Source organism: Colius striatus, chromosome 4 (assembly GCF_028858725.1).
Source record: "Colius striatus isolate bColStr4 chromosome 4, bColStr4.1.hap1, whole genome shotgun sequence".
Taxonomy (NCBI): domain Eukaryota; kingdom Metazoa; phylum Chordata; class Aves; order Coliiformes; family Coliidae; genus Colius; species Colius striatus.
In genome coordinates, this window is record NC_084762.1 from 18,753,720 (window position 1) to 18,779,836 (window position 26,117).

The 26,117-nt window shown below is 45.1% G+C and overlaps 1 protein-coding gene across 1 annotated transcript; it reads right to left on the reverse strand.

Annotated features, from left to right (window-relative positions):
• On the reverse strand, positions 1 to 26,117 carry PXDC1 (PX domain containing 1). Its single transcript, XM_061995983.1, has 5 exons — positions 25,456 to 26,117; positions 12,219 to 12,310; positions 11,819 to 11,936; positions 7,672 to 7,783; positions 1 to 1,624 (listed from the first exon to the last, which is right to left on the reverse strand). The coding sequence occupies exons 1-5, from the start codon at positions 25,709 to 25,711 to the stop codon at positions 1,507 to 1,509; spliced, it is 696 nt and encodes a 231-aa protein (XP_061851967.1). The 5' UTR covers positions 25,712 to 26,117; the 3' UTR covers positions 1 to 1,506.

The window sequence follows — 26,117 nt, forward strand, 5'->3', positions numbered from 1 at the left end:
TGAAGGTGAGTTATATTTTATTTCATTAAAATATATTTTAAAAACATACTGTGTAAAAGAATTAGGATTCTCAATAATTTATTATTTACATTAGCAAATTCCATTCCACTGTTATTCTATAGGTAGAAATGCAAAGTCTGCAAGAAGGGAGATGTATCAACTTCTTCAGGACCAAGCAAGCCCCTTGGCCAAGAAACAAGTCCAAAATGCATTCATTCCCATTTCAATCCCTTCAAATTCATGTTTGCAAACAGATTGCAAAAAGCTCAATGAAAGGTCACGTTGGCAAGTGTTGAGCACCCGCAGTGAGAGATGGGATTTCAGAGTGCTCTGCAACAGAGACACCATGAGGAGATTTCGATGGTGCACTACTCAGCAGTTGAGAGACTGCAGGGTCCAATCCTGCTCTTGCTCCCACTCTCCTACTTCCCCTGAAATCCATGGCATTTCACGGCAACGAGGCCTGCACTCAATCCCACAAACAGGTCATGGAAAGCTAGACAGCCTCCTGGAGCTGGACTGGCAGCAGAGGGAGTGTTTTTCCTACCATACACTGTAGCTTATCCTTTTTTTTTCAGCCCAAACATGACATAAACCTCATTGTCTTTCTCCCCATCCTCTGGGACAAATTCTGCATAGGGAATTATCTCTTTGATGTAAACAACTGTAAGCACCATTCACATTTGCTGTCCACATGGAAATAACATTTAAAACCTAGACTTGACCCTTCTTAGCAGGGCAGCTCAGCTTTCCCAACAGCTTTCCAGATCTCTGAAATCATACAGGTAACCCAAACATCATGCACAGTCCATTGCAATGCCAGCTGCTCTCTGCTTCACTATTCCAGGAAAGAGTGGTCGCCTCTACAGTGATTCTCTAAAAACCTATGATTAAAAGAAGTAAAGCGGTCAGCTCATGTGTTTCTGTTTCCTGGAGGCACTCTGTGGTATTTCTGACATCTCGTGTAAGGCACCAGTCATCTGGTAGCTGAGCAAAAAGTGACCTGCGAGACCTCCATTAAGCAACCGCAGAGGGAACTGACAATTCAGCTGGTTTGCTCACCCTGCTTGCTTACACAGCACAAAAAGCACAGCTGGGGGAACTTTCTGGCGGTATCCTAAATGAGGAAGCCTCAACTTGCACTGCAAGCCAGGAGTGTGGGTGACAGTGTACTCTGGCGCAAGTTTCCGACGGCTGTCTCGGAGTGGCAATTCCCACAGACACCGTAGAGATCTCCTTGAGCCCCACACAGGCCTCTGCTGCCTCACGTTCATGGAAAACGAGTTTGTGGTGAGCGGTGAAGTGGTTACCTCCTTACAAGGTGTCTCCATCACACACAAGAGAGGGCCAGGCTACCAGATCAGCTTTGTGGTATACTTGCTGCAACTCCTCTGCTCTTAAGTCTTGCCCACACAGCCTTACTCACAGAGATGCAACGCTGGAGATAGCAGAGCCTTTGGACGAAGAGGTCGGCTAGATGCTGGCTGACTGCATCACTGAGCAGCCTCAGTCCAAAATATCAGTCTCAAACGGGACCAGGTGGTAGTATGTCAAATTAGTGACATAAGCTGTCGGATCATCACTGTCTTCCAGCTCTGAGGTAAAGTCACTAACACTTTCAAACCTAAGGAGAAAGAAAAGAACCCCAAACATCAGAAGGCATTATGTCATTCATTTAGAAAACTAAAATCAAAGGAATTAGTAAAAAAGCACTGAAGGACAAGGCTAGGATATCTGAAGACTGATCCCTGGAAATTTTGAGAAGAGGCATATGTGAGGGGACTATTTGGACAAAGGGGCTGCAGGCAAGAATGTCTCTGCTGGTACTGCAAGTTAAAGTGCTGAGTAAATCTAATAATGTGGACTTGCTTCACACCAGAGCAGTGTTGGAGTAAAAGTATTTCTAATACAGGTTTGCCCTTTCAGCTTTGTGAAGCTCAGTTTGCAAGACAAAGATCTAGAATCCTAATTCCTTTTCCCAAAGTTTCAATATCTCACTTCTTCTCTTGGCACCCTGAAATTCAAATTCATACTTGAAGCTGTCAAGGAAGGTTCATGCAGATGGACTGTGAATCATACAGTTATAGTTTCTCTGACATCAGCCTACGTATCATTCTGCCACCATAACCTAATGCAGGCATCAGCAATGGCAGGTACTGTCATTTTCATCAACCAAGACTTAACACTTCCTAGAGAGAGTTGAGAAGTAAATGGAAAGCATTGCTCCCCATGACCTTACATAAACAGAAAGCCTGTTTCTTCACAACCTATGGAAATGAATAGACTGAAGATTTTGTTTTCAGTGAAATGGGATGGCTATTCCCTTTTAAAACTATGCTAAAACACAGCTGCACAGCATACTAGGAGAGAAAAATGGACTGTTCTGACTCCTCTCTAGCGTGACACTGACTCTTCAGAGCACTTGTCATCATACCTCAACTTCATCTTTCATCACAACTGGTTATCACATTCTTTGCCTTACAGATGATCCAGATCAAAACCATTATTTATTTGTTTTCAGGCCCCAGGGCTCCTCACCTATTAACAAGTGATTTCCTGGGACACAGCCTTTCTTGCCAGGCAAGTCTGGATACCTCCACAATGAGACTTTTATCAGTGTATAAGAGCTTTCACCGTGGTATGGGAAGATCTTTACAGAAAGTAGGCAGAGCAGATCCCATGTGCACTTCTTTCTCCCCACACTGTCGTGTATATGAATAAACCATAGGCCAATGAAAACCAAGGTGCATGCAAGCAATCCATCTTGTTACCCCTGACTTCCAAAGCTACTAGTGAGGAAGGAAGGAAGTAGTAAGTGAGCTCTGGAGGAGTGAATCATGCAGCTGCAGTCCACATCCTTCCATTTTGTTCTCACAGCACGTGCCAGCAATGCAAAATGCCTCAGTTCCCACACAAAAGTGGAAAGGAAACTGCCCCATCTGAACTTGGACCCTTACCTTTTCACTTCACAGGTACCTTCTCTGGGTTTGGCATTTATACAAGGCCAAATGTTTAACACAAATAGGAAACAATGACTGCAGTGTCCTTCCTCTATAGCCTCACTGTCCTCCCCGTGGCACGAGATTTAGGTTTTGTCAAGCAGAGAATATCTGAATATAAAAAGATTTCCAAATCTAGTTTCACTTGGTTTGATATTTCTTTTTCTCTCACTTCTTAATATTTGAAAAGAACTTGCATCCATTCTGGTAGAACGTGAGAAACATTAAAGAGAAATTGAAAAACTGCACAACATGGGAAAAGATATCCTAACCTGGCTCTGACTACAGGGCACATCTCTAACACCTTTATAGGTTGGCACACTTCAGCTCTCTGAATAGCAGATAAATGGATGTACCTTTAAAAGAATTTGCTTTAAAACTGCTTTTCACCTACACGTGAACTAGTTAGACTCCTTAAGTTAGGCAACTTCAGACATCCCTCTAACCTCATCATAATGAGCCCTAAGAGTCAGGTATTTCAGAGGATACGAAAAAGAGTGGCAGAGTAAACAAACAGAAAAATCTTCCACTCCCATGTCTCCCTAAAACTCTATTTAGAAGCATCACGTGTTATTGGATAGCATGGTCTATACATGCTGCAATGGATGGACATGGCTCTGTCTTTTCCACACTCCTACCTGGTCCTTTTCACCTCTTTGTATGAGGAGCCCAAAGTTTTTTTTGAGCATCCATGAGTGCTGTTGCTATGATCTTTGCTTACAGCAAAACAGAAATGTGACTGAACTTTGAATGTTTATTACCCTCATTCCTCTACTCCCTCCAGGCTGTTTGCTTGCCTGCATGTGTGGGAACATGTGCAGAAGGGAGTTGACTTGGTATCCTGCAAACACTTCACAGATTACGTTATGCTGTCTTTCAGACTGCCAGTGATCCAGAAACAACAGATTATGAAATACCAGTGAGGCAGACAGAATGAAGAAAGCAGAAGTCAAGAAGGCTATTCAGATTCTGCTCTCCTCTTTTTGGCAATTATATCCAACTAGATTATTACAACTGGAAGGCCCAATAGATTTTGCCTCACGGATAGGGTACTACAAACAACATGGGAGGTACAAAGCTTGCCTTGCTGTGAAAAAGGAAGCATGGGCATAGTGCTGCTCTAGAGTGCTCATATGAAACCAAATCTAACAAACCAGGGCTGTTTACTACACCTTGCTGCTGTATAGGACACTCAACAGCCAAAATGCTTTTGTGCTGTTAACAATGCATCTTTAACAATAAAGTAATAGTTTAGTAATAAAATAAACTCTGCAAACTACTATGGACATACAGACTCCTAAATGCCCAAACTGCTGCCCTTGCTATTCTCTCCCTCAAAGCACCTTGACAGACAGCATCATCCTTCACAAGGGCCTACTTCTCTGTTAATCCATTAGAGTTGTTGCTCACATTTATCAGGAAGAAGAGGGAAACAAGGCTCATTAGAACGTAATGGCTTGCACAGGTGTACTCTTCACTAGGTAAAAATCTGTCTGGACATCTGGGCCCAGGGAATGGTGGTGAATGGAGTTAAATCCAGTTGGTGGCTGGTCACCACTGGTGCTCCCCAGGGCTCCGTGCTGGGGTCTGTTCTGTTTAACACCTTTATCACTGACCTGGGTGAGGGGATCAAGTGCACCTTCAGCAAGTTTGCAGATGACATCAAGTTGGGAGGGAATGTGTATCTGCTTGAGGGCTGGAAGGCTCTTCAGAGGGACCTGGACAAACTGGAGTGATGAGCCAAGGCCAATTGTATAAGGTTCAACAAGGCCAAGTGCTGGGTCTTGCACTTGGGCCACAAAAATGCCATGGAACAATAAAGGCTGGGAGATGTGTGGCTGGAAAGCTGCATATCAGAAAAGTACCTGGGGCTGTTGGCTGACAGTTGGCTGAAGATGAGTCAGTTTAGGTTGGATATTAGGAAAAAACTTTTCACCAGAAGCGTTGTCAAACATTGGCACAGGCTGCCCTGGAAAGTGGTTAAGTCATTATCCCTAGAGGTATTTAAAAGATGCTTAGAGAAGTGGTTTAGTGGTGGACTTGGCAGTGCTAAGTTTACTTGAGGTTAGGTTGAATTCTGTTATCTTAATAACCTTTTCCAACCCAAATGATTCTACAATTCTGTGATGCTTCTCATTCACAGTAGTAACTCCAGTGTAAACATGGTGTGTGACAACAGCCCAGCTCCTCTCATCAACTTATGTACAAGCAGTACCTGAACAGATCTCCTCCCATCTAAGATTCAAAAGCACAAGGGAAGCATTTTATTTTCCTGTCAAAAGTAAGATTTTGTTCTCCTGGAAAACTTCTGTACCTAATTCCACCATTTCTGTGCTGCTTTCATGTCATCACCTAGGAAAGTCTCGCCCATGGACCACAAGATGTTTGTGACAATGGTAGCAGCATCCTGAAAATGCATATCTAGTACTGGAATGAATTTGCCAAAAATGCAGCATGTTCCTCTGCTGCTGGCCTAAAAGACAGAAGTGCAAGTAGTCTTGGCAAGAGAATGCCTCTTTCTAACAAAACCAAAGCATAAGTTTGAATGCATTTATTTACCACCTTTCCTTTCAAAGGACTGCAGAGTACTCCCAGAACCACACATACTACTTCAGAACAACAGAGTAAGCAACTGCAACTTGAAAAAAATGCTATAGTTTCTTTTGCAATGAGACTTTTCAAACTATGGTTCACTGGGTAGGTAGTGCTGCAGGCTACAACAGCTACCCAGCGCAGCAGGACTTTGGGGAATGAACGCCACCTCCGTATGTTCCAAGTGCTTCTCTCCAAAAAATACAGGTTTACTTTGCAAAATATCTGGTTCAAGTACATCAGCAACCAAATCCAGAAGCTGTATGGAGTTTAATGCTGCTGAAAGCAAAAAGTTCCCATCTGAGGATATACATGTCCACAAGGAAGCAACTCTAATTTCAGAACAGAAATCCTGCAAATCTAGTTTTACAGAGACCAAAAAGTAATTGCATAGGATTTGAAAAGAATTTGAAGCTTCCTTTCTAGGCTACTAATCTACATTAAAAATAACAGTATAGAAAACTTCTGCTGTTAAAAAAAGTTGAATTTTTACAAACCAGCTGTGCTACACAAGTGCCATTATCTCCTAGCTATTACTTGTCAGCTACAAAATACAGCTACAGGATGAGCAAGCTTAGGGCACCATGTAAAACAGACATAATCTATTAAATTCTCGAGTCTTGATTTAACTTCCTTCAGGAAAGTTAAAATACAAATGCACAAAGCCAGGTTGTTATCCCACATTTATTTCTTCCACCACAGTTTCTGGGAAATTGGACCTACTATACAGTTTTATCATATTAGTATTTCCTGGCCTTAATGGGCTCTGACTTAATGAGATGACAGCTAGATGATGGCAGTTTCTGATCCCAGATCAGTGAGTTTTGCTTGGGCTGCAGAACATTTTTTTAAATCAACACTAGATTTTATTTTTTTTTAAATCAATTTGAAAAAAATAATCAAAATAAGGCAGGAAAAGGCTTTTGTTGTAAACTTACTTCTATTATTTGTCACTCTCAGTACTAAAGAGTGATCCACTGTGAACAATGACAACTTTAATTTCCAGATACTGGCCTCAGAATTGCCCCCAGTGCATCGTTTCAGCCTCATTAATAACCAATTCACAAGCTTAAATGATATTAACAAGGTCAAGATGCAAACCACTAAGAATTAAGTGAGCAGAAAGACTTCAAGAGCTTACACTAGAGCCAGATGAACACACCACCCCCGACAAAATCTTGTCAAGCTCTAAACCTTTCCACAGATTGGCAAGGACCACAAGACAGAGCAGTGCATTCAAAGAAAAAGCCTCCATAAATAAGGCCTTTACTATTCCGTTTCCATCATTTTGACTGCACTAATGAAAAAGTAGGTCAATGTTCCTCAGTGAAAAATATTTAAATGCTTCAATACCTGCAATACCTGATGCTCACTGAAATATCAATCACCTGCCATGACAAAAATCTGTAGGAGCAGATTTCCATCAATACCCATCTGTCAATGGTCACTGACTTACGACCTACATCAAAGCCCTCTCCTGGTTACAGGTCTCTGACCCCAGAATACCTACCTGCATTAGGAGGCAGAATTTACAAATAAGATTACGCTAATTTTTCCCTCCCCTTTAATGAAATCCACATGCTTCACCAAGTCCCAGCATGTCGCAGCGCCTGAGCAGCTGCTGAGCTTCCTTCCATTATGTTCAGGGGTGTGTTCCCTCCTCTGAAGATGTTTTGCTTCCCAAACAAAGCATACCCTTCCTAGCAGGATATTCTATTCGTAAGGATGTTTGCATTTCCAAACTTGGGCTCAAAGCAGCTTTCACCACATTCACCAGAGAAAGGAAAAACTTCTCTGTTCTCACCTGACAGTACCTCTATGGCAACCACAGCTTTTTAGCCCCATACACAGAGGACTGAGCTTCTTGGGGTCAATCATTCTCACCAACAGGCATTTTACTCATTTTAATAGAAAGAGCTGTAAAGCATTAGCAATCAGGCCCAGTAAACTTTAAGCAGTCAGAATGACCACTGTCTAAGTCTTGTCCCTAGACATAGGATAACATTTTGCTAAAAGGAGTGGGAAAGCTACAATTTATCCAAAGCTGATAGCATTTTGCTCATGTACAAATGCCACTTACAAGTGTTCTGCTGGATCTACATCCAGGTGCTTCTCTTTTCCATTGGGTATACTGTGGTCAATGACTATTGTTTCAGTGTTGGCCAAACAAAATCCATTTGATCGCATGATTTCTGTCAGGAGAAGAAACAAACAAGATGAACATTTTTAAACAGCTGGAAAACCACTTCATAGTATATGTGATGGAATGGCTATGAACTGAGATGTATGTATGACGTGGAAAATCTATACCTGAAAGCAAAAATGAAGAGTTGGTTTCATAGCTTCTTGCACTTGCAAACTGCCAGTGCTTAAGCAATTTTATTCATATCATCGGTCCACAACACAGAACAAGGCTCAGCCTCAGACCTGTTATTGCCACTGGCAAGATTTCCATCACCCTTAACAGAACGGAAGCCCATCCATATATTGCAGCCCACGACTACCAAAACATAACTGCAGTTTTCCTAGACAGTCCCAGGCTTAAGCCAGTTAAACAAAAATCAAAAACACTGGAAAATTGAAATAAGTAACCTTCCAAGTTCAATCAACCACCACCTTTAACTCAGGTAAAGCAATATCATCTTCTACGCTGCCTTCAAGTCTGCTTGTTTCTCACTATGTAAGAAGCTTCCAATGCAGAAGAGCTAAAATTTACACCCAGTTTCACTGACTTACTAATATGGGGTGAATTTATTATTAAGGAATAGTATTTCTTACAGAGGTGAATGAGAAGTTAATCCTTGGCAGTGCTACATGGAAAGGCAAACTAGGCAATGTGCAAGGATTTCTTTCCGTCACACAATCTTAGATGAAGCTAAGGCCACCACAAAAAGGACATACATCTCATAAATCAGAGCTGATTTATGTGGGATGACTGATGACCTGTCTCAAAGTAAGAGGACCTTGTGTTACAGCCTTGCACAAACTAAAGAAAGACAGCCAATGGCAGAAAATAAGGTAGACACAAAACATACACACAGGGAATCCTCAAACAAACAAATTTCAGTTACACATACATTTCAATAACGAGCAGGAGACAACACAGCAGAAAGAAGGGAGGTAATTTTTTAAAGGATGCATTTACATGTTCCTACATGTAGGTAAAGCAAGAACTCACTTCCATATTTTTCTTAAGAAAGCCAGCTTTGACTTTGAATTTTACTGTGACTCATGTTAGCAGAATGCATTTCGTAGAAGCACAGAATGGCCAGGGTTGGAAGGGATCTCTTGAGATCATTCAGTCCAAACCCCCTGCTAAAGCAGCTTCACCCAGATCAGGTCACACAGGAACATGTCCAGGTGGGTTTTGAAAACCTCAAGAGAAGGAGACTCCACATCGTCCCTGGGCAGCCTGTGCCAGGGCTCCTTTACCCTTAAACTTAAGGAAAAACTTCTTTTTTGTAAGTGGAACTTTTTGTGTTCTAGCTTTTGTCCATTACCCCTTGTCCTGTTGCTGGGCACTACAGACAAAAAACGTGTCACCCCATCGTACACCTTTCGTACACCTTTCAAATACTTGTAAGTAGTAATGAGGTCCCCCCTTGATAAAACACTAAATCCCAGCAGAAACACGCTTCTCTCATGACTCATTTTAAGCCAACACTATACTGCAGAATAAGATTTACACCATAAATTTAAATTCTAATTCAGCTTTCACCTTAGAGGGTGGCTCTTGCTGTCTTCTTCATCACTTGCCACTCTGAACAGAACCATGTGGGGGCAGCTTGTTTTTTTCAAAGAGTAACAAATATTTTACCTGCTTTTCTAAGCCTGCAAGCAACATAGAATGCTGTGCTATGACTAACACAAATGCCACAGCGTTTTCCTACTGTCCTTAACATGACCTAAGAGTTAAGGCATTCATTGTTGTGTGAACTGCTTCAGATGTTAACATTTACTGCCATCTACTGACAATGCTGCCAGACACTGAAACCATTTCCCGTGTGCAAGGTTTAGACAAGGCAAATACCAATTACCATCAAATTTCCACCTACGTTCATAAATCTTTTGCAGCAATCACTTAAACGATAAAGCTAATTACCACAAGATTCTTTGGCTTAGCAGCATATGTAGGGAAAATCTTCCTCCAATTAATTAGGTATGACTTATGTACACCAAAATTAACTTAGAACTAATTCAAAACATGTTACAATTCAGCCAACTTGGTTTCCACAGCTCCTCTCCAAGCAGGCTGGCAGGTGGGCTCCCTTTGCTCCTAGCCTCTGTCCATCAGCCCTTGAGGATGATGAATCTAGATTCACCTTGACTATCTTCTCCCTATTGTACCCACTGTGTGACATACATACACACAGAGTATGTGTTCCCTAAGCAGGTACACACCCTCACAAAAATGGTATGAAACCCTTGCAAACTGCAGAAAACCCCAAGACAGAGCAGTGCTGCAGTTTCCAAGCAGGGCAATTCCAAATACATTTATGCTTGATATTTTCCTGTTTGCAGAAAGAACAAGGTGTTACTGACAGCAGTCACCCTTTGAAACATTTTTACAGCATATAGTTTGGGCATCCTTCCTTTGATAAAGGGCAGGTTCTAGGACTCACTTTGCAGCTCTGGTCCTGCAATGTATTTTAGACAAAACCAGGGAATATACTCTCAGGATCAATGAGAACACGTCATGGTGTTGAAGAGCAAAACGAGTAACCATACTTGGCCTTTGGAAGGTGATGAATGTCGGGAACATGCACATGGGGAATTTTACCTGCACTTTCCACATTGACTGAAGGCATCATCAAAACCTCCCTTGCCACAGATGGGGCATGAGACACATGTTGGCTTCTCCCAGGAAGCCAGACCTTTGTCACCCCATTTGCTGTACAGGCCTAGGGGCTGCTCTTTACAATCCCTGTGCTGTGCTCACAAACCACTTACTATTTAATTAGAAGAGTATTTCTTTAAAGAGAGGACTAGCTCACTTAGAAACAGAGTTGAGGATCAATTACAAAAAGCCAACCCTGTGTATCAGATCAATCCTTAGACACACTGTTTACACCTTTAGCATGCTGAGAGGCTGACTGGCCATTAACCAATACACTGTTAGTACCTAAGAGAATTGATACCAGTTTCATGCTAAACACTTTATACACCTTGGGGGACTATGTATTGTTTCATTTTTGCTCCTTCTCTGAAATAAACTCATCTAGTGACACAAAACCAGCAGTTGCCATTAGGCTCAAGCAAAACATTTTGGTATAAAAATACAAAACCAGACACACCAAAAATTCACCAACCTTTTCACAACTGGCAGTAGCAGATGAAGAGGGAAAGGCTGAAACAATAGTCAAGGGTAGGGTAATACTGCTTCCCATTTTACCCACCAGCAATCTGTGGTTTAGAAACTTCCTATGTCTCCACTAGTGACAGGTCTCAATGTACTTTTCCTCCACTTGCTTGTCTAATTCCTTTTTGAAGTTGTTTATGCTTTCAGTTCCACCACATCCTGTGACAATGAGTTCCATTCCTTAACTGTGCCCCATATGGAAACAAAGCAGTATCATCTTGTTTGTTTAAAGCCCCTTGTGTGTCAATGTTATTGGATAACCTATAGTGCTTCTCATGAAACAAGAACAGGGTAATTGACCTCCTTCTATTCTCAGCTTTGTAGACTTCTGTGACATCACCATTCCATCATTTCAAGGTGTCCTCCTGTATTTAACCTTATTCTTAAGAGAAACTGTTCAATAACTGAATCCTTTCCCTTGTATGCTTTTAAATCCTATTACAACCTTTCTGAGATGGAGAGACCAGAATTGGACACACTGTATTCAAAAGGGGCTTGTGCTCCTTTCCTTTAATAATAGTACCTAATATTCCCACTGCTGGTTTTGCTCACCTCTTGGCATTGAGCTTTTACTTTTTCACAGAACTGTATCAATAGCTTCAAAATCTCTTTCCTAAGTGGCTAACAACACCACGATATGTGATGATGGTGAAGACTGCATTTTCCTCACATCCACTTCTTGGCCTTCAGTTTCACCTTCCACTTTATTGCCTGAATGCACGTTGCACAGTATGCCAAAGCTAACTGTTCCATATTACAAAACAAACTATGGAGAACTGATGATGGAGAAAGCATAAAGGGAATGGCAAATAAAGTAATTTACACTCTGTAATCCTTGTACCAACTGTAGGAAGCTAAAAACTCTTACCTGATATTTTAACTGGACTTTGAAAGTTTGGCTGAATTTTATGGACATTGTCATTTTTTAGAACTTGGTCCAAAGGAGATCTCTCAAAGAACGTGAGGACAACTTCAGATCTTGAATACTTAAAAAGAAGAAAAAGAAACAGACATTTATTTTTTACCAGTAGTTTGTTTTGTCCCTCTTCTCCCTTTCCACCCCTTCATAGTATAACAGCAAAACTTACTACAATCAACAGCTTGGAGACATCATTACACAGTTCTGGCACTTGGCACTTCTCCAAGGCATTCAAGAAATTGCTGCTTCTTTTAGAGTTTGGCAAAGCCCATCACTTTCTAATCTGCATGAGAGTGCATGTCACCGTGAAGGAGGAGTCAAGCTAGGCTAAAGGTGGAACTTGGCTTACCTTCCAGGGCATGTTTATAACTGTCTTCAGAAGCTTTTCCACTTCATTAAGTCTGGCTTCTATATCATGGGCTTCTTTTATTGTGATGAGCCCTGGAAAGAAAGTAAATGGGTCATGAGCACATACAAAAAGCCCACCTTGATGTGTACACACACTTCAGCAGTCAGAAGCAGCCACTTCCAACACGTGGAACAACCTCAGATACCATGCCTCCCAGAAACGTCTTTTAACCCACACTCATGATAAAGCACGTACCCTAAACTCAGGTGGGCGTAGTTACAAGCAGAGTTGCAAGCCTGACACAAATTCAGCTGTTTATGATCATATTTAGGAGCTGCAAGACAAGCAGACGTAGAACCACCTACTCCCTCAGCCAGTTTCACTACACAGCATTCCCAGCAGTGATAATCAAACAGCCTGTTTTCTGCTTCCAAGAACCATGATTCATCCTTCTTTTTTTCCCCTGGTCAATAAAAAGCAAAAGGAAACCCAAGATAACAAAGAACCCACAATCCACAGATAAGAGGACAAAACTAAACACAAGCTAAACAAAAGGCTTTGAGGGCAGTCTCCTATTTCTCTGATTGTAAGCCCCAGTTCGTGGCCCAAGGAAGATTTCTCAGTATCATGTTCTTCAAGTGCAAACCAACTTTTTCTGATTTTTCTTTCTTTTTAATAATCATTGAATTATCACAATGTTGCAGAAGGGATTAAAATGGAAATGTTGCTGCCCAAAGTCCAGAGCGATGCATTACAATGCTTCTAATTTTGAACTGCTCAGTGTGGGGATCTTCAGCTGTAATGCTGCATTTTGGACACATAACCTGCAGGGCATTTGTACTTTACACCTCCTCTAACAGACTCAGAGAAATACAGCACAGGTTATAGCCACACACAGGGAATAAGAGGAGGAGAAAATCTCCAAGTATTGCACCTCTTGAGCAGCCCTTTTATTTCTGATCTTTGCAATCTACTTGTTCTAATCTGATCAGTGTTTTTCACCTGCATTTGTGTAGTTGTTCCAAGGAGCAGGATACACCTGTGAAAGTGAAATACCTAAGGGATTATTACATTTAACAGGCTCCACTGGTAAAAACAAAACAACCCCCCTCAAAAAGCTGGAGCAGAGAAAGACCAAATAAATCAAAACCATCAAAACTAAACATCTGCAAAGCAGCCTGTGAGAAACCACTTCAAAATACTAAAATTGTGCTAAACTAAGTATATCTCTGTCTCCCTGCTCAAAAGACAAATGTACAGAAAGAGCCATCAGGTATACACAGTTTGGGGACAACATTCCCACACAGTTTTGGTCTACAGCAGTCTTTGTTTGCTACTGAAGAGATATGATCCCATACAAACTTTCAAGACAAAAGTGTGATTTTGAAGCTGTCAGCTCTTCTCCAGTTACAGCTCTAAGTAAAACAGAGACTGTCTCTGGAGTAACAGGTTTATTTGATGGTTGTCCCACAAAAGTAGCCTGGTTGCATAAGCCTTTCTATTCCTCCAACTGTCCCTCATTTTGTCAGTTTTTGTCAGCGTTGCTACCACTTCACCCTGGTATAGCTCACTTCCTCTTCTGATAGCACAGCATACTAGCAGGCATCTAAGGGCAAGTGCTGTGTCCTGCACCTCAGAAGGAACAACCCCATGCACCAGTACAGGCTGGGGATTGAGCTGCTGGAGAGCAGCTCTGCAGAGAGAGACCTAGGAGTGCTAGTTGATAACAAACTGAACATGAGCCACCAATGTGCCCTTGTGGCCAAGAAGGCCAATGGCATCCTGGGATGCATCAAGAAGAGTGTGGCCAGCAGCTAGAGGGAGGTTCTGCTCCCTCTCTACTCTGCCCTGGTGAGGCCTCATCTGGAGTCCTGTGTCCAGTTCTGGGCTCCCCAGCTCAAGAGGGGCAGAGAACTTCTGGAGAGAGTCCAGCGCAGGGCCATCAAGACGATCAGGGGACTGCAGCATCTTCCTTATGAGGAAAGGCTGCGGGAACTGGGGCTGTTTAGCCTGGAGGAGCTAAGGAGGAACATTATCAACATTTGTAAGTACCTAAAGGGTGGACATCAAGAGGGTGGGGCAACACAAAAAGTTCCACTTAAACACAAGGAAAAACTTTCCTGTTCAAGTGAGGGAGCCCTGGCACAGGCTGCCCAGGGAGGGTGTGGAATCTCCTTCTCTGGAGGCTTTCAAAATCCACCTGGACATGTTCCTGTGTGATTTGATCTGTGCAAACTTGCTATAGCAGGGGGTTGGACTGGATGTGCCTTCCAACCCCTACCATTCTGTGATTCTATCTATGGTAAGGCAGGCAGCCGTGTCCCCTGCATTGACAGGTGTACATTACAGTTGGGTGGCTCTGCATGGAAATCCTCTGAAAGGCTGTAAACACAAACTAACTCCTCTGCTTGGGTCCACAAACCATCTATTAGCTGGGTCGTGCTTGATGTGACAGGCTTGAATTGCAGGCCAGCACCCTTCATCTTCCTAAGTACTGGGTGTGAGCAGGCCTGGGTGGATCTGCTTCTTCTCTCCACAAATATGTTCCCATTCCACCACTGAATAAAGCTCAAATCTTTCAAAAAAAAGTGTTTTCATCTTCCCAAATAAAAGAGAAGTGCCAACAGTCCCACAGCTCAGGCACCCACCTATAACGTTAGAAACACACTGTCACCCTGCCGTGGCACACATCAGAGCAGACAGAGCTAGCCATCCCAGTGCCTCTACTTCTCCTGCTGGGCTTGCTCCAATCTGCATAAATACTGACACACTCAGAGCAGAGACTGCCCAACTGCAGCTTCCACCTTGCAGGCAAACACCTCACCACTGACCCAGCCGGGATTCAGCATTCAACCTCTTTCTCTCATATCCACTGTTGACCTCAAACCCTTTCCCAAAGCAGCACTTACTGTTGAAGTTAGTATTTTATCAGGAAGAGGGATACTTTTAAACAGATGAAGATATTCAGACCAGGAGAAAAAAACAAAAACCTGCCCCCAAAACATCCCTCACTAGCAACACTGAGCATCTATCCTGTGAGGAAAAACAGCCAAGCAGTTAGGATTGTCTCTCATCAGTAACCAGGGGAAGCATCTGCATCTCCACACAGCCTTTTCATACTCCAGCAAGAGAAGTCAGACAAGGCCGCCAGCCTGTTGCACTGTCACAGATCACTCAGTGGGAGGTTTTACAGTTTCACCAGGAATTTCCAGTCCTAGTATATTCCTCCTTCCAGCTCTTGGAAAAGCACCAGTCATGCAAACCCACACTCTAACTTGGAAACTGGCACAGATGACTGTAACATCTGACATGATAAAAAAAAGGTCTCTCACTGAAGCTTTTAGTAATATCAAAAGCAAAAGGCAGACAGCGTAGGAAGGAGAGCGATGCATCAGCCTGGACAGCTTCCTATAGGCATGCTTAATGATTACAGATGCATAGCTTTGGGGTGCTGACCTTACATGAATTCCCTGAACAGGGAATTTGGTTTGGTTGGGCTAAAGCATTCCTTTGTGATTCTGTGATTCTACAGTCAAAATACAGAGAAACCATTTGACTGGTACATATATATATGTATACTGAATCCTGTAATTTCTTCTGCAATAGCCACAAAGTCTGTAAGGCTTTCATTTATTTTAATTCTACAAGTCCCTGGTTTTAAGAGTTAACAGATGCCCCTGTGGTTTTCGGTTAGCTGTAGCCTATGATCCCATGACCAGAGGGATTGCTCACAGCCATGCTACCCGGAGCAAGGCGCTGCCTGCCCAAACAGCCAGGAGTAGCAGAGGCCCCAGCCCCTCCTTTCAGCACTAACTGGCTGCTGTCATCAATCACAGCATGTAGGTGCATGGGGAACATTGTGGTTTTGCAAGCTGAAGTCTCCGGTGGCAACACTGGTTTGAGGTGCTCTCCTCCTCCCCTGCAACTCATTTCCTCTTTCACACCACAACACAGGGCTGCCTCTGCTTTGCCAGCACAATTAGGTGAGCAGCGGGGAATACCTCAAACCACTCTCATCAAAGGCTTTGCCTCAGGACACCCCAAGCAAGAAGAAGCAAGAGGCTGCAGGCTGGATGCCCCATTCAAGCTCTTTTCTCACTCAGACACTATACAGAGTTTGATCAGGAATCAAGACTCATGAAAGGAAAGAGCACAGGACTGTATCCATGCTTTCCATCTGTTTGCTTCGCTTTGCAGGGGTTTCTCCCTTGCCTCTTCTTTCTCCTTTTCAGAAGCTTTGACAAGGCATTAAGAAGAAACAAAAAAAGAGCCAGGGACTGGTATATGATCTCTAGAAGCTGGAAACACCTGAGCAGACACAGGCACTTCAACTGCCTCTGCAGACAGAGCCCAGCATGACCAACATTCATTAACCCCGACACAAATGCAACACAGACTGGATGCATATGGAGTCCACGGGATCCACTGGCCACATATGCAGCTACAACATGTCCTGAGGCTGCTGTATCTCTGCCCACGGACGATAAATACGTGCCTATCATTCCATCTGAGGCTTTCAGACTCTGAGAACCCTTATTCAGATAGTTTGCTATCAAATAAAGGTCTCAGTAAAGCAATCAGTCGCCTGGAACCAGTTGTGCTTTCTTCCACTTTTTGAGTCACACAACAGAGCTGAGAAATCTCTTAGTGAGGTCATGGTGAAAGGCTGTTCTCATGCCTTTTCCTCTGCCCTGGCCCCTGTGTGACTGCTAATGGAAAACACACACAAACTCCTCCCAGGAAAACTTTGCTTTCTGTTTTGTTACCCGTACTGTGTTTGGACAAATAACTATAATTTCAATTGATTTAAATGCTATAAACACCTATGTTTATAGGACTTGAGGTAAACTGGAGCCCCACTGGCTCCTTTTTTTTACCACAAACCCTGTTGCCAAATAACACATTTAAGATTTCTTCACTCTGCTCACAAGGGAGCCCACACGCTGGGTGACACCAGGGATGATCCAGGCACACCAACTGACCCAGGGTTGCACTCGTCTGTCCTTGGGATATTTGCTTTCATCAGGCTTCTGCTGTGTGCACAATCCCCATTGTCAGAGACCTCATTCAGTCCCTTCCGTATCTTCCCTGCCCCTTTCCACACCAATAGCCCCACACAGTGTTTATGAGTGGGTGAAAAGAATTTGCCCATGGTTTGAGACCATGTGGCTGTAGCAACTTTAGGCATAGCAACATGTCTCTGGAAAAACATGGCCCAAACAACACCAGATGCCTGCAGCAATGTTTCTGCTCAGGGAGCCTGGTGCCAGCGCAGCTGCAGGAGGCTGTGAGCACAGGCCAGCAGCTGTGTACCTGACATGCTGGCTGACGGCCTGGGAGAGGGGCCCAGAGCTGCACAATGAGCAGAAAATGAGCTCAGCAGAGGAGAATGAAGGAGCCAATTCCTGATGTTAGCACACAAACCTTGGTAGGCCCGTCCTATTACTGCCCTGTGAGCCCCCAAACCTGCATCTAAGGACGTTTTGACAGCAGGTAACACTGCATGCTTCTGCCAAAGGAACTGCAGCGTGTAACCAGTTATTGGCCCCTAATTGGCCCCTCAGTTCAAGAAGTACAGGGAGCTGTTGCAGAGAGTTCAGTGCAGGGCCACCAAAATGATGAAGGGATTGGCACATCTCCCCTATGATGAAAGTCTGAGGGAGATGGGGCTCTTCAGCTTGGAGGAGACTGAGGGGTGACCTTATTCATGTTTACAAATACATAAAGGATATAGCCCCGCACTTCTCAGTGATGGGTAAAAGGGGCAATGGGTACAAGCTGGAACACAACAAATTCCAAAGAAACACAAGGAAGAATTCCTTCACTGTTCAGGTGAGGGAGCACTGGAACAGGCTGCCCAGATGGGCTGTGGAGTCTCCTTCTCTGGAGACATTCAAAACCCACCTGGATGAGTTCCCGTATGACCTACTCTAGGTGGTCCTGCTCTGGCAGGGGGGTTGGACTAGATGATTTTCGAGGTCTCTTCCAGCCCTTGAGATTCTATGATTCTGTGTGCTCCATGGCTCATAATGAACTCATCATGCGGCCCTGACAGTCTGTGGCCATGAAGATGTGTCTCAACAGTTCTCTAGAGCCTTCTAAGGAAGGCTGAGTTCCTGCCTAGGTCAAGTATGTCTCATATGCTGTCTCTTAATGATGACACATAGACGTCTGTTTTTCTACAAGTTGCTATGTATATGTGATCTCAAACTGTGGGCAAATCCTATTTGTCTAACCTGAAGGACTATACTACAAGCTTGTGGTCAGGAGAGGAACTAAAAATGTTCAAGAGATCTCCCACTTTCTCCAAACCAATATATCTAGGAGGCTGAGAAAGAACAGAAGCCAAGGTGTACTTTGTTGCAAATGTGTGTGTGTGTGGACCAAGCTGACTTCTGAATACGCCCATGGACAGATATTCGACAGACTCATGCAAGAACTGAAGCCACTCAGCTGGGACATGGATCAGGGCTGAAAGATGTTAAATCAGACCAGTGTTTTCTGCTATTTTGCTCATTTGCACTTCTTCCATATCCTCCCCCTCCTGAACTAGGCTCTTCTCAACACCACTTTAGCTGGCATCTTTCCCTGCTTTATGGCCATGATGTCTTTCTTCTCCCAGCCGCTGCCCTGGTAGTATCCCTCCTCCACACAGACACATGTTCCTTTAGCCTTGCTGCCTGGGAACTATAGCATTAGCCACCTCAGATTGGACTCTGAAGAGGCCAAAACAGCTCCCACTTACAGCTGCCTCTTCTCTGACAAAGGAGAATAGGATAAGAGGTTATTAGAAGCTCAGTGGAATACTCAGTGGTATGTAAAGGCAGGAAGTAAATAAAAAACAGTGGATGGGAAAGCTTGCTTCATACAACTTTTCTTCACTAACTCTGCAGAAATACCACCACAGGAATTCCTTAAGTCCAAAGATTTGATAAGATCCAGAGAAGGCCTGGTAATTACAGGCAATCAGGAATATCAGGTCTTAAATTACTAGAGGCCAGGATTGTCACTGTTCTGTTCCTTGCCAGTTATTTATGCTGTCTTCTGTAGCATCTGGTTCTCATCACTAGGGACAAGATTCTAGAACTAGCTACAGCATTGGCCCGACTTAGTCTGGCAACTCCTCTTTGGTGCCTCTTGCCTAATTCTATAACACCCTTCTCTTGGGGCAGACACATTTGCCCCTTCCCCTCATGGGGAAATTCATCCATCTCATATGACAAGAGTCACTGCAATCTCTAAAGTCTTTACACAGGATTTACTATCTATGCAATGTCACTGACAAGGTCTGTGTCGGTAGCATTACTCAAAGCAGCTAAAAGGACACAATGGAGTTGAAGAGTGCAGGGAGGCAGTGTTTTAAAATTGGTTACATGTTGTGCTGTCCTTCTTAAACTTGATGTTAAGAGACAAAATAGGGACAAGTTTGGAGTTTTTTTAAGAGGTGTGAGTACACAAAGTAAATCACTCCGTATTTTTAGAAGTCCCCCTGGGTAGCAATGAGTATATTGAAGATACTGAGAGGAATCTGTTAGATGCAGAAGGACAGAAAGCTTTCAAAACCTGGCCCACACTGCACACACCCAGCTCTAACACAAGGCCCTTTCTTCGTTTGCAGTTCATGTGCAGTAAATGTAAAAACACGGGCACAGCAAAGTCCTAAGCCAACAACTGTCCAACTGAACCCCCCTGCAGAGCAGAGGCTGTGGCTGTGACTATGTGAGGACAGTGGCACACTAATAACCCTGCAAAGCAAGGAGGCAAGTTAAAAGCTGAAAAGCCCAGACTCTCCAGCTGATGGGATTTCCACACGTCTTATTGGCTACAGGATCTCCCAGGATCCCTGGAGGGGAGATGGCACTTCCTGGTGTCAGAACTCCACAGACGGTCTTTTTTTTCCCACAGAGCTCCCTGCCTTGATGCCTTATGAGCCCCAAAGAAAGATGTCAAAGAAGTATGAGATAAAAGTGAACAAAGCAGTCAAAGATGATGACAAATGCAAGCTCCTACAACTATTTTTAGTGCTGATTTCTTATTAGGTGAAAACTGTCATGAAAAAACAAGCTCATTTCCATTCCTCTCCACCAAAATCCTCCCAGACATCTTGCCACCATACACAAAAAGGCAACTTGTGCCTAGCTTTACAACAAAACTAACAGCTTAATTTATCCCCATCATTACTGATAAACCATGGAATTCAGCTAATAAAAAACAAACCCAGAAGCCCCAAACTTAATTTTGGTTCTACAGTCCTGCCATAGCCTGATAACCAAGAGCTGCATCCTTTGTCTGCCAGACAGAAGCACTGAGCAAGCTCCACTAATGAACTGTTGACAATGTCCATAATGAAAAGAGCACAATAGACGCAGTGTATTTATCTGTATTGTGACAGCACCGAAACAGCTGCTGTCTGTGTCTGTGGAAACCACTATGCTGCTCCTGTAGAGCTCCCTCTTCTCATAAATCACACTCCCAGATGGTCTTGTAAACAACAACAACATTATAATGCAGTATATAGAAACTCTCGAGTTAAGGACCTGACACTTGCAACATAATGTTCCCGGGCCAGTTTTTCAGGAATCACCTTTTGCTTTGTGCAAGGCCTTGCAATGGCAGCCCTGGAGGAGCTTCCCACGTGCTTCCTGGTGCACAGCCACTCGGACACAGAGAACAGCCCATCATCTGCTTTTTGCATGAGGCAACCACACTGGAAAGCAGGCACAAGCCTCACAGCTATTGCTCAGCCTTAGTTTTCTGGGAAGGACTGCTCAGGGTCTCCTGCAGGTGAAGTGATTAACTCTACACTACTATAGAAGCATCACTTCTATAGAAAATCTACACCACTACTGCACAACTTCTGTGGATGGACAGAGGCTGAGTGCCAGCAAGGCAGAAAGGAACTGAAAACCACAGAGAGAAGCATGCTGGTGAAGGAAACCTGGAGGCAAAGAAAGGAAACAGAAAGTGGTTGAGGGAAAGCAACTTGGCGAAGCAGGGGGAAAATAACAGAAAGGAGAACAAGGGGAAAAAGAGGCCATGACAGAGCTGAATGAGTCAGGGATGGAAAGAAGGAAGGGGAAGGAAAATGAGTACTTGGAGAAGAGATGACTCATCTAGTAAAAAAAATAAAAGTCTATAAGATTGAAGGGAGTTTCTGCCTTGACAACTCAGAGTATCAGAGCAGGACCAGGCACTGAATGTAGGTGTCATACGAACAGCAACACTGGAAGAGCATCTGAGCCTCTGTTTGGATGACAGGCAACAAATCGGTGCCAGAGGAGGACTAGGACTGCCAGAAACCACCCTGCCACTCCAAGGGCAAAACAAATCCCAACTCTGAGAGGCTGCAGATGTACTTCTCTGGCTTCCTGGTCCAGCACCTTGGGGGCTGATCCTGCCTACACTGAAGTCAGAGGCATCTGACTGCATTGAGGTTGGATCAGGTTCTAGAATAAGCCTTAACCAAGAACCCCTTAGAAGTAATATTTAGAGAAAACAGTAGGAAAGAAACTAAGGAGTGCTATTCCGGGTTTATATTTCACTTCCAGTTGGGTCTGTTGCAACTACTTGTAAATCATCAACTTTAAGTCAGCTTTGAAGTCCATAGGGCTGCCTTTCTCACCAAGACTGATTTAAATAAAAAAGTTGCTTATTTTGCATATACAAACAGATAGTTGAGTAGTTCTAGTTCTGCTAAGAGTGAACTGGCTTGTCTTTTTTCTATGATCCTGCTTTGTGCCTTTGCCTAGAGCAAGGGATGGGCACATTTCAGATACAAATAAAATACTAACAAGTTACTGGTAACATCACAGTGAATCATATTTAGTCACCCTGTAGGTATGCAGACATCTAACCCTGTTTACCACCTTGCTAGTAAGATGCCTTGTGTTGATGAACGTCCTTGGCCTTTGGCATCATAGTACACTCAAGATGCAGAGTACACTTTGTTGTTATTAGTAATAAAAGATCAGATTGTGCAAATGCCATAATCGCCCCCCTCACCCCAACCTCTCCTTTTCTCATATCAAAGAAAGGGTATGATGAACAAACAATGCAGAAAACTATACCCCCTGTCATCTCAAAGCACTCTGCAAATCTCTGAAATGTGGAGGAGAGCACTGAGGAAGTCAGTCCAAGGGGACAGGGAGGTGGAGAAGGGAGAGAGTCATTTGCTGTTGCTGAACATGAAAAGGAGCACAGTCCTGTTCAGTATGAGCTGTTTGCTGAAACCAGCAATAATGGTAATAACCAATTCTTTCTAATATTGCTGATGGTTTGGAAAAATAAAAATCTTCTTTAAAAAAGTTAATAACATCAAATAGCTTACGCTTTCACTTCTCAACCATAGCCCTTAAAGGTGAGATACTGCAGCTTGACTGAGCTGTAGGATAATGCTAGTCCTTTTAATGCTCCTTAGGCAAATCTGTAAGGACTCTGGAGTCCTGCAATGCCATGCAAATTTGGTTTGCAACATTCTACTGCTTCCTCCAGATAAAAGGCACAGCTAATGTTCACCTTCTTTCAGAAAGCCTAAGAAAACACACACACACACACACACATAGAGACTCATATACATATGTATATGAAAATACACACAGCCAATGTGACTGAATGCTAACAGGCACAAGAGTGTGCTTTTGTCAGGTGTTTTTGTTGGGTTAAGTATATTGAGCAGCATGATATCTAATTTGAAACAGGACATTAAGGAAGCGCGCTTATACCATGACTTTTCTGAAGACCAGACGTGCCCCACACAATCTCTACCTACATCCAAAGCTTTGCATCACTGTTGCTTAGTTAAATGATATTTCCATGTTGCAACTTTGCAAAGTTACACAAAGGGCTGTAGCCAGACACTTTAAAATGCTGGTATGATCAAGTGTTCTCTATGCAGAGAAGCACACTCTACAAAGTAATTGTCTTTAGAGGAGCAGCAGCAGTAATTTTAAACAGAGTATCGCTGAAATTGTGAAGTGTGCTGTGATTGCTTAGAAACTCACCCTGATTTTTATTCCATCTCTGTGGCAAAGTTAACCCCCACCCCCACACTAAGCTGAGCAGATCACAATATGCTTATATTGGGTTTCGATTTTTCAAACCCTGGACTGATGCTTTGCTCATTCCCAATTCTGCTGAAGTCGGTACCCGAGCTAAGGGTAAGTGAAGGTTGCTGCTCTCAGGCAGGAATTGTGTGTCTTAGGCTGAAGATGTTTAGTCTTTAGTTCATGCAATAACTGCATGTGTTACCTGGGACTGCCAAGTAAAGCCAGTGCCAGGAATTATAATCCCATCCAGCTCCAGCTGCACGAACGATGCCTCAGAGACATGCAAAAACAGTGTAATATTTTGCAAAAGCTGTGGCAGGTGTTGAGCCAGGAAAGGAGCCACGCTCACCTGAGAGAGGCACTGAGGAATGTGAAGGCATGAGGGGGATTCCATGCCCAGGAGAAGGGGAGGGAGCATGCTGGGAGGGATGGGCAGGAGACTGAGGCCAGGGCCATCAACGACTCAGTCTGCCTGCAGCCAGATGGTGTACTCACCCCAGCTTAGCCGCCCTGCTACCCTTCAGAGCCCCATAAAGACAACAAGGACTACTGGCATCCTTTTCAAAGTCAAATTTTTGCCACAGTGACCCCAGCAGGTGCTGTGCCCTGCAGCCCACAGGCAGGCTCGTTCCAGACCTACTCAGCATCCTCGGAACCCGGGGCTCAGATGCCACATATGCTTAAAGGCCGTGTTATGTAGAATTTACTGCCACTTAGCACTACCATTAAATAAACAAATAGCTAATCACACTCAGAGTACTTTAACTCGCAATGGATAATACATTTTTGCAATATTTTAGATCCCTGGTCAGCAACCTAACCGGATGAGACCCTATAGGCACGTGTGCTGGGCACACAGCAGGGCTGAAGAAGTGGCTGAGAAGGGATCTGCAGGGACTGCCAGGACCTTCCCCGATCCCATGCCTGCATCCAAACGCGGGGAGCCATCAGCAGCCTGCACCCGGCCCCGGCAAGCATCTCCCAGCCCGCAGCAGGCAGCGAGGGGCTGGCGAGCCGCCGAACCCCCGGCAGCCTTGCGCCCGTCCCCGCCGACTGCAGAGGGCACTCGGGGCCTGCGAGAAGAAACCATCCTTGCGGAGTCAGAGCCTCCTACCTCCCCACAGCAGGGAGCAGAGCCCGCACTCACACAGGTAGGACTCAGAGATCAGTCCGCTGGATTTACACCGCTATGCAGAGCGAGGAACCTGCCCCGAGAATGTCAGACTTCCCCGGCAAGGGGGAGGGGGTCATACCAGCAAAGTGAGAGGCTAAGCAACAGCAAGGGAGAATTTCCGCGTTCCCTCACTGAGAAAAATCCCCACCAAATATCGGCTTCTCCCCGTTCCTGTTCAATCAAATAATTTACGTGGTTACTCGAACAGCTAGGGAGAAATCCTGCACACGCATCCATTTTCAGACAAGCAGATGCTCCACATTGACTCTATCTAAAAAAAACCCCTCAAATTAAACCCAAACATCAAGGCAGCTTAACAGGTACGTGTCACTGCTGCACAGAGAGGCCCGAGCACGGACACTGTCGCCCGGGCTGCGTTAATCCACTTCAGAAACGAAGAGAGAAAACCCAGCTCTAACCGCTGGTGCAATTCTCCTGTTTTGCAGAAGTTAAGTGAGGAATTATGCCAGCTCCCAGAGTCACTCTGTCCACTGGCAACCACCGCAGCCTCTCTTTCTTTTTTTTTTTCCCCTTTCCTTGTGGCAAACAACATACCAAGATGAAGAGATTTTTCAGCTACAGCCCTTCTCCTGCCAACAACTCCTCCAGACCTCCCTCGGGAAGCCTCGGGGAGGCGGGAGGTAGCGGGCAGGGGGCCGCACGAAGACGGATCCCTCTGCTTTCCTAGTCCTGAGCCCCTCCCCGTCGCGGTGGGACTGGGGTCTCCCTCCCGTGGGAGCCCACAAAGCTCAGCCCTTACCCCCGCGGTCTGCAGAGCAGCCCTTCACCCCCCACCGTATATTTACCAAAAAAATTACAACACGAATCACCAGCCCGGGCGGAGTTTCCGACCGCAAAACGCCTCCGCAGCTTTCCTGCTCCCCCCGCCCCGTCCGGTCCCGCAGCGGCTCTGGCTCCTCACCCCCCTTCCCTGCACCGGGGCGGCGGGACCGGACCCCTTCACCCACCCGCCCGCCGTCCCAGCAGCGAGCGCCGTGCCCGCGGAGACTGCCCAGACCTTGGAGCAGCGGCGAGCGGGACAGCTCAGGCCGGTCCTCGGGGAAGGAGTCGAGGAGCCGCTTGAAGAGGCGGCCGAGGTCGGAGTAGCTGCGGTGCAGGTAGAGGATGTTGCGGTCCGACCACTCGGTGCGGATCTCGTAGAACTCCTCCTCGTCGCCCCGCCGGCTGATGATGAGCCGCCGGATCCCGTTCACCCAGCAGCCCCGCACGTACATGTTCACCAGCGAGGTGCCCTCAAACACGGCCGAGGCCATCCCGCCGCCGCCCGCGCATCCCCCACCACCGGCGGAGGAGGGCGAAGCGCACCGCCCCGCGCCGCCAAGTTAAGAAGAGGAGGAGAAAGAGGAGGAGGAAGAAAGAAGGGGGGGTGCCACCCGCCGCACGTCCCCCCCGGCCAGGCCCTGCCCGCCGGGGCTGAGCCGCCTCCCGGGAGGGGAGGGGAGGAGAGAGCCCGTCGGCGCCTCGCAGACGGCTGCTCGCAGTGAGGAGCGGCGCAGGCACCCCAGACGCCTGCTCTGCCGAGCCCCCGGCTCCGCACAAGGCGGCCCTCGGCCCCTTCTTCCCCGGCAGAGCCCGTCCGGCCGCGGCGGGGGGAGCGGGGCTGCCCGCAGCCGCCTCGCCCTTGGCCCCGCAGCCGGCGCACGCCGCTCCGCCCGACAC

Coding starts and splice junctions, on each gene's coding strand:
- PXDC1 (XM_061995983.1), bottom strand. CDS start 25,711: ATGGCCTCGGCCGTGTTTGAGGGCACCTCGCTGGTGAACATGTACGTG. Junction 7,784..11,818: donor AAGTCCAGTTAAAATATCAG/GTAAGAGTTTTT, acceptor TTCTCCTGACAG/AAATCATGCGATCAAATGGA. Junction 1,625..7,671: donor GTAGATCCAGCAGAACACTT/GTAAGTGGCATT, acceptor CTTTCTCCTTAG/GTTTGAAAGTGTTAGTGACT.